Source organism: Chlorocebus sabaeus, chromosome 21 (genome assembly GCF_047675955.1).
Source record: "Chlorocebus sabaeus isolate Y175 chromosome 21, mChlSab1.0.hap1, whole genome shotgun sequence".
NCBI lineage: Eukaryota > Metazoa > Chordata > Mammalia > Primates > Cercopithecidae > Chlorocebus > Chlorocebus sabaeus.
Genome location: NC_132924.1, coordinates 115,322,629 through 115,335,160, shown reverse-complemented (window position 1 = coordinate 115,335,160; position 12,532 = coordinate 115,322,629). Strand labels below are relative to the sequence as shown.

General features: G+C 38.5%; 1 protein-coding gene across 1 annotated transcript; it reads left to right on the top strand.

The window, feature by feature from the left end:
- Nucleotides 1-1,657: 1,657 nt before the first annotated feature.
- Nucleotides 1,658-3,410, top strand: LOC119621596 (trypsin-like). Its single transcript, XM_037991112.2, has 3 exons — nucleotides 1,658-1,869; nucleotides 2,435-2,571; nucleotides 3,126-3,410. The coding sequence occupies exons 1-3, from the start codon at nucleotides 1,740-1,742 to the stop codon at nucleotides 3,273-3,275; spliced, it is 417 nt and encodes a 138-aa protein (XP_037847040.2). The 5' UTR covers nucleotides 1,658-1,739; the 3' UTR covers nucleotides 3,276-3,410.
- Nucleotides 3,411-12,532: the final 9,122 nt, after the last annotated feature.

Here is a 12,532-nt window from a genome sequence, read left to right as displayed (position 1 = left end):
AGGCGGAGCTTGCAGTGAGCTGAGATCCGGCCACTGCACTCCTGCCTGGGCGACAGAGCGAGACTCCGTCTCGAAAAAAAAAAGAGGAGAAATTGGGAGAGCAAGAGTATAAATCTCTAATTTCCTTCCAGACCAGAAAATTCTCAGGTAACTTTTTAAAGCTTCCTTTCTGTTACCGTATGGAGCTCTCTCTCCCATACTAACATCCCACCAACCACCACAAACCAACATCAGCATGACTACTGAAAAGCATTACACCTAATTGCATGGCTGCGGAGCAGAGTTCTGTGAAAAAAGTTTCCTTGTGTCTTCAGGAAGTGATATTCAGGACATTTACTGTGTCAAGAGTTTCTGATCTTTGTGTGTGTCTGTGTGTGTTTGTGTGTGTGTGTATGTGTGTCTGAATAGTACATATATTTTAAAAAGAATGCATTTATCAGAGTTAAAGCATAAATAAAAAATAGATACTTATAATGTTATAAGTGGGGTACAATTTAAAGATATGGAATAATAAATTTCCCCCTCACCAAATGACCTTAAAACCACCATTTCCTGATTATGTGAGTCAAGAGAACATTCCGCTCTTTTGGTAAATCTGAGAAAACTTCATGGTATTGTAGGAACTTTAAGATGGATCTGTTTAATTGTTCCCAACTTTCCTCTGTCAGCCGCTTTCCCCACTAGTGATGATGATGACAAGATCGTTGGGGGCTACACCTGTCAGAGGAATTCTGTTCCCTATCAGGTGTCCCTGAATGCTGGCTATCACTTCTGTGGCGGCTCCCTCATCGATAAAAAATGGGTGGTGTCCGCTACTCACTGCTACAAGTCGTAAGTCATTGATACTCACTTTCTTATGCACTAAGATTAATTAATCCTCTATCCCTGACAAAACACAATTCAGAGTAAACTGCAGAGTTGTGCTTGAGGGTGAGGCATTCAGACTTCCAGAGACTTTTTATTTTCTCAGGCATTATCTGATGTATAAAGGGGCTTTTGCATGGGAGGTACCCTTCAGGATTCCCTGATGTCTTCCCAAATGATGGTATTCAAGATACAGAAGGGAAATTGTGAGTGGTGAAGTATCCCTAGAAATAGCCTAAGACATGAATCAGTACATAGTGCTAATTACTATAGCTCAGCCAGTATAAACTGTATATGGAGGCAATAAAATACAGAGAATTTACAGTGCAACATTAAAAATATGCATTATTCATTCTGCTCCTTAACATTCTGCCATTTTTCTGACTCTTGCTTCATTCCCTGTGATAACTGGTGATCCCAACCAGAGAGAAATGGCAAGTGCTGATCAAACTCCACCAACTTCCTTTTTATCTCCAACTGTTTTATTCAAGTCCTTGGGTTCTTATTCCCATTCCTTACTATTCTAACAAGATGGCAGGCTGTGAATCTGCACTTGCAGTAACACTTCCCTAAGGAAAACTCTAACCTGTACCATGTGGTGGTGCAGAATGCTACCTTAAGTGCTCAATTACTGTGTGACTGAATGCTTGGAAAGGATGGTGTCTGTGTTTATGCTCATAAATAGGGGGTCAGGAGAAGTAGAAATAGCTCAAACTAGATACTTAGGAACCTATTATATCTTTTGATCCAGCCGAATCCAAGTGCGTCTGGGAGAATACAACATTAAGGTCTATGAAGGCAATGAACAATTCATAAATGCAGCCAAGATTATTCGCCACCCCGAGTATAACTCAGCCACCATTGATAATGACATCATGCTGATTAAGCTGAGCTCAGCCGCCACCATCAACTCTCAAGTGGCCACCGTCTCTCTACCAAGATCCTGTGCAGCGGATGGTACTCAGTGCCTCATCTCTGGCTGGGGCAACACCCTGAGCAGTGGCAGTGTCACCTGAAACAGAAGTACCAAGTATGACAGTTTTAGAGCTGAATGACATGTGGAAAGTCAGCTAGTCCAAACTCACTTAAGGCTAAGTTCCCAGAGCGTAGTTTTTGGATATATGGAATCTCAGAAATATACTATTAATAATTGAAATGAAGAAGATTCTTTTGCTGGAACCATGTAGAAGACACAATAATGAAGTGCTATGAAGATATCAGGGTATTTAACTGAAGTGTGATTAGTGATGGGCAGAGAACTATAAACTGAGGAGGTAAACAAAATAAAGACTGAGGGATTTGGTCTTGCCTGGAGCATATACCTGCTTGAGAAATAAAGTCATAGATGTGAGATCGTGGTCACTGATGCTAGTGTCAGAGAAAGAACAATTCATTGATTAGAACTATTTGGGAAAGCTTCTAGAAAAAAAATATTGTTCTCTCAAATGAGAAGTCATTGGTTAATTGAAAGAAAGAGTGAGAGTATTGGGGAAGAGGGGAGAAGTATTGAGAAAGAAATTTTTGGAAACCTCATGAGTAATCTTGCATTTTTTACTCTTCCACTCCACAGCCAACTACCCTGACCTCCTGCAGTGTCTGAATGCTCCCATTCTCTCTAACACTGCTTGCCGCACAGCCTACCCGGGCAAGATTACTACAAACATGATATGTCTGGGATTCCTGGAGGGTGGAAAGGACTCTTGCCAGGTTAGTTTCTTTGTACTGCTTCTCAATTCCAGCTCATTTTTAGTTTTCTCCACCATAATTCCCCTTTTCAGAAACACAGAGGATTGTAAAACTGTCCCTATAATTGATTGTGAGAGGTGAAGGATAGGCTTGGAACAAATTAAATATTTTATTTTTATTGTATTAATGTCTAGGTTTAAGAGTTAAAAGATGCACAGAAGATGGTGTGCAAATAGTACTTCCAAGTGCCCTTCTGAGGAGGTAAACTGCGGAAAGGAACTCTAGTGGAAGGAACAGAGCCAGTTAAGCAGCATGAAACCTCCAGAGTCCTCGCCTCCTCTTGGGCCAATTGGCCTACCAAGGAAAGAGAAGGGGCTCAGATGAGGTATAAGGAAGACTAACTACTGATAGAGTAAGTAGATTGAGGGTTGGAGGGTTTTAAGAGGAAGAGAAAGTGCTTCATGGTGGATCAGCAGTGTGGGACAATGGCCCCAGCGCAATGGAAGAACATCTTACAGTCCCTTCTCCCATCTGGTCATAAATAAGAGCTCTAATATCCCTTCCTTTTTGCCCAGGGTGACTCTGGTGGCCCTGTGGTCTGCAACAGTGAACTCCAGGGCATTGTCTCCTGCGGTAATGGTTGTGCTCAGAAAAACAAACCTGGAGTCTACACTAAAGTTTGCAACTACGTGAAATGGATTCAGCAGACCATTGCTGCCAACTGAACACCTTTATCTCTTCATGTTCCATATCCTATTCATCAACTTCACCTTCTTTCTATGCCAAAAAACAGTATCTAAATAAAGATATACTGTCTTGTACCACATCTTTCCAAGAATGGTCCCTGTTGGTATTGATTAACTTTCTCTTGAAACTAGCTGTTAAGAAGGTGGACATAGGGTCAAACTATTATATTGAGAAAATGTGAAAAGTTATTGATATGGTTTGGCTCTGTGTCCCCACCCAAATCTCAGGTCGAATTGTAATTCCCAGTGTTGGAGGTGAGGCCTGGTGGAAGGTGATTGAATCGTGGGGGCAGGCTTTCCCCTTGCTGTTCCTGTGATAGAGTTCTCCCAAAACCTGCTTGGTTCAAGTGGGTAGCACCCCGCTAATCCTGCCATCCATGTGAAGATGTGCTTGCTTTCCCTTCTACCATGATTATAAGTTTCCTGAGCCTCCCAAGAAGCAGAAGCCTGTACAGTCTGCAGAACCATGAGCTGCCTAAACCTCTTTTCTTTATAAATTACGCAGTTGCATGTACATCTTTATAGCAGTGTGAGAATGGACTAATACAGTTATTTAGTCATTAATTCAACCTAATCAATATAAGTTTACTGATCGCCAACTATATGCCAAACTCTATGTGATACACTGAGAATAAAAAGGTGAACAAGTCTAGGGGTCACTGTTACCACCACCTTTTGTTTTTTTACAAAATCCAGAACTTAAAAATTATGTCAGATAAATATTGTTTAAGATTTGACTGCACTATATATTTTGATGTGCATTTGTGGGGCCAGGTATGGTGGCTCATGTCTGTAATACAAACTCTTTGAGAAGCCAGGCTGGGAGGATCACTTGAGGTCAGGAGTTTGAGATCAGCCTGGGCAACACAGAGACCAGCCTGAACAACACTGCCTCTACAAAAAATCAAAAAATTATCTGGGCATGGTGGTGCATGCCTGTAGTTCCAGCTACTTGAAAAGCTAAGGTGAGAAGATTGCTTGAGCCCAGGAGTTTGAGGCTGCAGTGAGCTTTGATTGTGCCACTGCACTTCAGCCTGGGAGACACAAGACCCTATCTCTAAAAATAAAAATAAATTAATTGAAAACATGAACTTTTATGATAGATCATGCATTCATACCTTACCAGATATAATGACACTAAAATGCAGAAAATTAAAATTAATTGCCCGAAATCATTTAAATAATTCACAGTGAAGCTAAGATAAAGCCCAAGTGGGTATTCCCAGTGGATTGCTGCTGATATAACAGAATGGTCTTTTTTTCCTTTTTCTTCAATCTATCTGAAACTCTGCGAGGCTAGGTAACAGAAACCTCTAGATGCAGAAATATTTAAAATCACAGGTTTCCTTTGTTTTCCAAGGTTTCACCTATCTGTATATTCCTTTCCTCCAAGATCTTTCTTGTTTTCCAACTAGAAATTTGCTATAGCAGGTCTGGTCTCTGGAGACAATCTATGCCCCTTTTTCACCACAAGTTCCTCCAAATCCCAGACCAGATGATGTGCTAATTTAAACTAGAAACAAAAACAAAAAAGTACAAATGCAGATAAGTTTGCAGAAAATAGATATTGCCCCTTGAGGTCATAAATGGCCACAGATGTATTATTTGTTCTCTTCAGTCCTGTCTGGAGAGTGCATCACAGACTCTGGCTTTAGTTCTTCCATGAGCCGTCCCTCAAATCTTCTTTGTTCTGTGCATCATTGAAAGGAGGGCTTGGAGCACAAGACCCTGCACATGATTCTCATGATTATCTGGAATGAGACAAGGGAAAAGACACACTGGGATCAGAGAACAGAATGGTACGGGTTCATGCAGTTGGAAATGGGAGTGTATTTGTGGTTCAGTGATAAAGTGAAGGAAGGGTACTGTCTTAGGCAGCTCAGTCAGCTATAACAAAAATATCACAGACTGGGTGGCTTGCACAACAGACACTTATTTCTTGCAGTGGAGGCTGTGAAGTCCAAGATCAAGACAACAGGTAGTGTGGTGTCTGATGAGGATAGCTTCCAGGTTTCCTAATGGCCATCTTCTAGTTGCATCCACTCATGGCCAAGAGAGTCAGTTCTAGTCCTTTTTCTCTTCTTACAAATTAGTACATTAATCCTACTATGGGAGCACCACTCTCTAGACCTTATCTAAACCTAATTACCTCCCAAAGACTCCACCTCAACACTATCCCATTGGAGGCTGAATTTTTAATATATGAATTTGGTGGGGAGGCACAAACATGCAGTCCATAATAAATATGTCAGAGGAGGAGAGTATTAAAAGATATATTTGCCCATTAGCAATTTTCTATCCTTTTGTAAATATGGATGGCACATTTGTAGAGAAAAGCTGAGCTCTTAATACTGCCTTATCACTGCCCCTAAAATGCAGCCAAAATTGCTTAGCCTTGGATTCAACATTCTCAAATATTTGATCACAACTAACCTTTCCTGTCTTATTTCCTTTGTTCTCATTGAATTGTTTTTCTGTTTGTGTATAATCTAACTTAATTTCGTATATAACTCTCTTTGTGTAAATAAGTAGCCTTGGATCTACCCCAACTAAACATCTTGGGCTTCTCTCTTGAACAAATTGAGATTAAATTTTCCCTGTTCTCTCTGAAATACTTTTCTGCTCCACTTAATTACCACCATCAATATCTACCTATTCACCTTCCCACCCCAGATAGAGGGAAGGTTCCAAGACTTGACAGGAAGTGTGAGATACACAAAAGATGAGAGATCAGGGCAGGTCCAGAGAAAAGAAAAGGGCAAACAAATTATTAATCCTTTATGTTATCCAATAGTGTTTGTTTAGTACTTATTCTTGCCATTTTCAGTCTCTTATTTTGTTTAATGCTTTATAATTTGTGAATTTTTATTAAATTGTATATGTCATACGCCATTTTAACCAACAACTTAGCTTTTATAAATTCACCCTAATAAAATCAGCATTTAAGTTAAAAAAAAAAAAGGTAGAAATGTGAACACATCTCTTAGGAAGTTGCAAGGAACAGAATATCTAACTAATACAGTCTTTAAAAAATTCACAAATGGAAGCTTAGGAGTAAGGAGGGCTTCAAGAACATTTATATAAGAACATTTGTTTTAATAAGATAAATTACTAAATTTATCTCTATAAATAAATTATCTATTTTTCTCTATACATCTTATTTAATTTATTATTTTGCTGTAACAGCACTATTTATCTTTCATGGAAAGTGACTTTAGTTTTGAAATCAAATTTTAAAAGGTCTTTAAAACTATTTGCTATCCTCGTATTATTTAGTCTTACTTTTAAAAGTCAATTTAAAATGTAAATTTGTTGATGGGGCACAAATACAAAAGTCTTAGTCTCAGAGATACTCATTTGTTCTGACTAGCTCAGGCTAACCACTTTCTATTTGTATGCCATCTAAACTGTAGGATTTCCAGACCTCTTGAAGAAATCACAGTTTTCAATAATTTATTTGTTTCTCCATTTTTTTTACAAGTTCCCAACTTCCACAGAATAAATAAACTCATTTTCTCCTTTACCAACTGATCTCATCTTCTCACTGTGAGGCACAAATTCCTTCATCAAAACTTACCTGAGAGTTATATAAGCACTCTAACACGACCTCAACAGTCTACTGTGATTTTATGTACACAGTCCCCATGCAAAGCCTTCATTACTTAACAGAGTTCATTATTAAGGACACATCCATGTGTATAATCCAAGTTCATTTTTTAAATGACTTTCCTATTTTTATGGTCCATTTCTATTTGCAGTGTTCTTAGCCCTTGCCAGCTCTGCCTCTGAGACTCTTACTAGACTTGGAGGGACCCATGGTAGCTACCACTGAAAGACCACAGATTTCCTCCAAGGCCAGCTTCTGGCTCAAAGATCTGATAGCAGTAGAGTACCCTGTTTTCCAAATAGAAAATAAGGCCATATGGTCTGAAGAACTGATGGAAAGTCTGTTTTGTCTTTATTCATAAGGGGAACTTTCACAGTTCACACAATTTTGTGTTATGGTAATTTCTCATACCACTCATATACTATATCTGCAGTTAAAAAAATTATAAGATAAAAGATTATGCTTCCCTGGGAGTCACTGGATTGTCATCCTGGTGTGTTAGAAGCTTTCCTCATCACCCCACTGCATTTCCTCTCCATTACATGTAGAATGGAATGGCTTGCCAGATTTCTGAGAAATGCCTCTCCAAGCTCCTAAACTTTCTTTACACGTGACTGCCTCTTCCACAGAACCTCTTCCTCCATTTTCTTTTTCAAGGAGCACTCACACAGAATTACAGACACTGCTCTGATGTGACTCTTACCATTGAATTACCATATAACTTGCTTTTGGGGTTTCCTCACTTCAAAATCACATTTTCCATTTTTGATGATCAACACTTTAATCCCCTGAAGTCCTTTTCATTTTCTTCTTCCTGTTTAACTACTAGGATTATTTTGCCCTCGAAAAAGAAATTTACATTTACTGCCATGTCTAGGAAAAATAAATTTTCTTCACTGTAACTTAGCATGGTCTCCACATTATTACATTGTTTTACATGTGTTTACCAAAAAAAAAAAAAAAAAAAGACAAAATCTCTCATTTCATTTGAGAAAAAGGCATAACAAAATATTTTATTGCTTTTTTTAGCTATGTGATTTAACCCCCTTCCTTCAACCCAAATCAGCTACATTTTTGTTCAATCAATAACTTCATAAGCCACATGGGATGGGAGAGTTACACCCTCGCACGGGACAGCTAGCTGCCATGTTCTACTGAGTGAGATATGCAAACTGAAGGCTGTATCTAATGGTGAAGACAATAATCTTAAAAAAAGAAAGAGAGAGAGAGAGACGTTAGAGAAGTAGAAGAAGAAAAGAAGTAAGGTAGGATAAGACTTAGGAAGAAATTTCAAAAAAGAATAAAAATATCTAAAATAGATCTTTAGAAAATTATGCTGTGTGGTAATATAATACAAATTATCTTCTTTAGTTTTCCTAAAGAAACTAAAGAACAATTTTTAGTGTTCTAAAAATTGTTTAGTGTAGTGTCCAGAACAATTTTTATTTTTGCTACTGTATTTTAGTTTTGAATCTGATTTGGACAATGGAATAAAATAGTAGTTAGATGAGCTTTAACATTGGCTTGGGGCGAAAGACGATCCACATCTGGGTAACAAGAATGAGGCAGGATGGGGAAGGTATATTTATTTGTCAATCATAACAGTTACCAAATATTAGAAATAAAATGTCTTCACACCATGGAAAATTTACCTCCCATAGCTCTGAGTTCCACCAAAGATTTTTCCTCAGACATTGTATTACTCCAGATTCATTCAGGAAATACAAACCACATCAGCAATATAAAGAGGAGAAATTTTAGTATAAAGAACTATTAACTTTTGGCCGGGTGCAGTGGCTCGTGCCTGCAATCCCAGCACTTTGGGAGGCTGAGGCAGGAGGATCTCTTGAGGCCAGGAGATTGAGACCAGCCTGGGCAACATAGCAAGGCTTTGTCTCAATAATAATAATAATAATAATTAGCGGGGTATGGTAGTGCATGCTTGCAGGTCCAGGTATTCAGGAGGCTGAGGAAGGAGAATCACTTGAGAAAAAAGAATTGTTTACTTTTTTGGTGAGGGAAAAAATATAGAGAATGGGGCAAAGCAAAAAGATCATTTTGCAGTGCCTGACATGTTAATGCAAACAACTGTAAAAGGAGTTGCAGGTTTTTATTGTTGTTTCATATTTATGTTCCTTTTCTGCATTTTTCTTGATAAACAAGTGTTAGGTTTTATAAAACAAAGATAACATTTGTCTTTAATGAAATTTCCAGGATGTTTGGCTTATAAAATTTAGTATTAATCTTTCTCACCTTACAAAAATCCCTTAATCCACCCTAATCTGCAGGAAGAAAGCCAGTTGACAACGAGTGCAACCCAGTCGGGCTAGGAGGTTTCCCAGCACTGACCTCCTCCATCCTCTCATCCCCCCACATCTTTTCTGAGCCTCATGCTTGTCACAAGATGTCCCTAGTGAAACATGAGTAGAATTGTAGGAGTTAATACATTTTCTCGTAGAGAGAGGGGTATTGAGCTAGGAAGAGCTGAAGCCTAAGAAACCCAGTAATTCTGAATTCCTAACTTCAGGAGGGACCCATTTCTGGGACATTGCTGGAGCCAAATCACACAATTCTGTGAGCCAGTAGCATCCAGAAGATTTTCTCCTTTCTAGTACTCAGGAGTTTTGCAGAGGTGAAAAAGATGATAGTCACGATAACTCATATTTATTATCTTCTGTTTGTCATATACTATGCTTAAGTGTTTTTAAATAATATTTAATCCTCATGACTATCTTATGAGGTAAGTACTAATCTTCTTTCCATTTTATAGCTTAGAATACTGAGGCTTAAGATAGTTAAATGTCTTCAGGATAAGGCAGCTGATAAGTCAATAGGAATTGAACTCTATCAGGCCAACTCCAAAACCCACGCTCTTAATCATGTCAAAAACAAAACAAAACAAAACAAAAAAACACAACAAAAAAAACACAAGAAAATATCATAAAGATTTAAGAACATCACAATATTTTTACATTAAGATAAATTACTGTTCCTGAAAGCCTGGAAAATATGGGAATCCTAAAGTTACAGTTACTTTATTTAACTAACATTTAAATATACTATTTGTTAGGCAGTGTCCAAAGCCACTTCAAAAACGTGAACTCTTCATTTTCCTAAAAACAATCGATGTGATGGGCTCTTCATTTGATAGGAAAGGAAACTGATAAAGACAGAGATAAGAAATTTGCCCAAGGGTGTATGACTACAAAATATGTCATAATCAGAGCTCATTAATAGCAAGTTTCAGAGGCTACCATGATTATTATAGGCAGTATATTATGAATGACTCATACTCTTATCTTTTCTACCATAGATTCCAACATCTTCTCTCATAGGAGCATTGTCTAATCCTTTTTCTATTTTACTCCTAAAGGTGGAAAGAATCACACCTCATGCTCACTTTAAACTGCCCCACCAAACCCTTCTCCAGATGATCTTGATCCTTCCCTCCACCAAGCCACCACTCCTCAGAGTTGAGGGTTAAACATGAAATTAGAGCAAACTAACGAACCCAGATAAATTGTTTTTGAGTCCTTCAGGATTGAGAGGACACAACAGTGGAACTGGGAACCACTCAGGCAGAGTCACCCCCTTGGAACACTTGCTTCACCTGCCACCATTTTAAAATGGAGTAGAGTTGGAAATGATTTGTCTCCAGTCCTGGTTATTGATTACTGCATAGAAAACCACCTCAAATTTAGCAGAGTATGGCAACATCAATCACTTGCTATTACTATTTCTCATGGCTTCAGGGTGTGACTGGGCTCCTCTAGGCATCATTGCTGGGAATCTCTCATGCTTTGCAGGCAGCTGGTGACTGGGCTTGGAGCCATCTCAAAGACTTCCTCACTCATAGGTCTGGTGGCTGATACTGGCTGTCAGCTGGGCCTTCAGCTTGATTTTTGGCCAGAGCACCTGTGCATAGCTTCTCTATGTGCCTTCAGATGGGATGGCTTGGGCTTACTTATAGCAAAGCATATGTACTCTAAGAATATTTGAAGAAGAGAGCCAGACGAAATTTATTGACTTTTAGAATCTGTTCTCCAAAATTATGCCAGTTCACATTTAAGAGGAACCAAATTAGAATTTACATATTGTAGAGAAGAGAGCCAAACAATAAAGGAGTACTGTCTAAGCCACCACATCATCTCACATCCAGGAAAAATCTCTTGGAAACTGAATTATGCTTTTTTAGAAGTTGTATTTTAGGTTTTGGGGTACATATAAAGGTTTGTTACGTACATAAACACGTGCCATAGGGGTTTGTTGTACATATTATTATATCACCCAGGTATTAAGCTCAGTACCCAATAGTTATCTTTTCTGCTCCTCTCCCTTCTCCCACCATCCCCCGTCAAGTAGACCTCAGTGTCTGATGTCTCCTTCTCGCGTTCATAAGTTCTTATCTTTCAGCTCTCACTTACATGTGAGATCGTGTGGTATTTGGTTTTCCTTTCCTGTGTTAGTTTGCTAATTTGATGATAGCCTTTCGCTCCATCCATGTTCCTACAAAAGACATGATTTCATTCTTTTCTAATATTTCATGGGGTATATGTACCACATTTATTTTATCCAGTGCATCATTGATGGGCATTTAGGTTGATTCCGTGTCTTTGCTATTGTGAGCAGTGCTGCAATGAACATTTACGTGCATGTCTCTTTATGGTAGAACCCTTTATATTCCTCTGGGTATATACCCAATAGTGAGATTGCTGGGTCAAATGGTAGTTCTGCTTTTAGCTCATTGAGGGATTGTTGTGCTGCTTTCGACAATGGTTGAACTAATTTACACTCCCATCAACAGTGTATAAGTGTTCCCTTTCCTCTGAAACCTCGCCAGTGTCTGTTACTTTTTGACTTTTTAATAATAGCCATTCTGAGTGGTGTGAGACATCTCCTTGTGGTTTTGATTTGCATTTACCTTATAATCAGTGGTATTGAGCTTTTTTCATATGCTTGTTGGCCACATGTATGTCTTCTTTTGAGAAGTGTTTTTTCGTGTCCTTTGCCCACTTTTTAATAGGGTCGTTTGTTTTCCTTTTGTAAGTTTGCTTAAGTTCCTTATAGATGCTGGATATTAGACCTTTGTCAGTTTGTAAAAATTTTCTCCCATTCTGAAGGTTGTCTGTTTACTCTGTTGATAGTTTCTTTTGCTGTGCAGAAACTCTTAAGTTTAATTAGATCCCACTTGTCAATTTTTTCTTTTGTTGTGATTGCTTTTGGTGTCTTTGTCATTAATATGGTTTGGCTATGTCCCCACCCAAATCTCAACTTGAATTCCCATGTGTTGTGGGAGGGACCTGGTGCGAGGTAACTGAATCATGGCAGCAAGTCTTTCTCATGCTATTTCTGTGATAGTGAATAAGTCTCACAAGATCTGATGGCTTTAAAAAGAGTAGTTCCCCTACACAAGGTCTCTCTCTTTGCCTGCTGCCATCATGTAAGATGTGACTTACTCTTTCTTGCCTTCTGCCATGATTGTAAGGCTGAAATTAAACTAACAGGAGGATTTGGAACCACAGATAAACAAGGCAAAGCAGCTTATTGGGTAAATCAAATTAGTGATAAACGTCCTACCTGTGAAATAGCTATTCAAGGAAAGAAATTTAAAGATTTGGTAGATACAGGA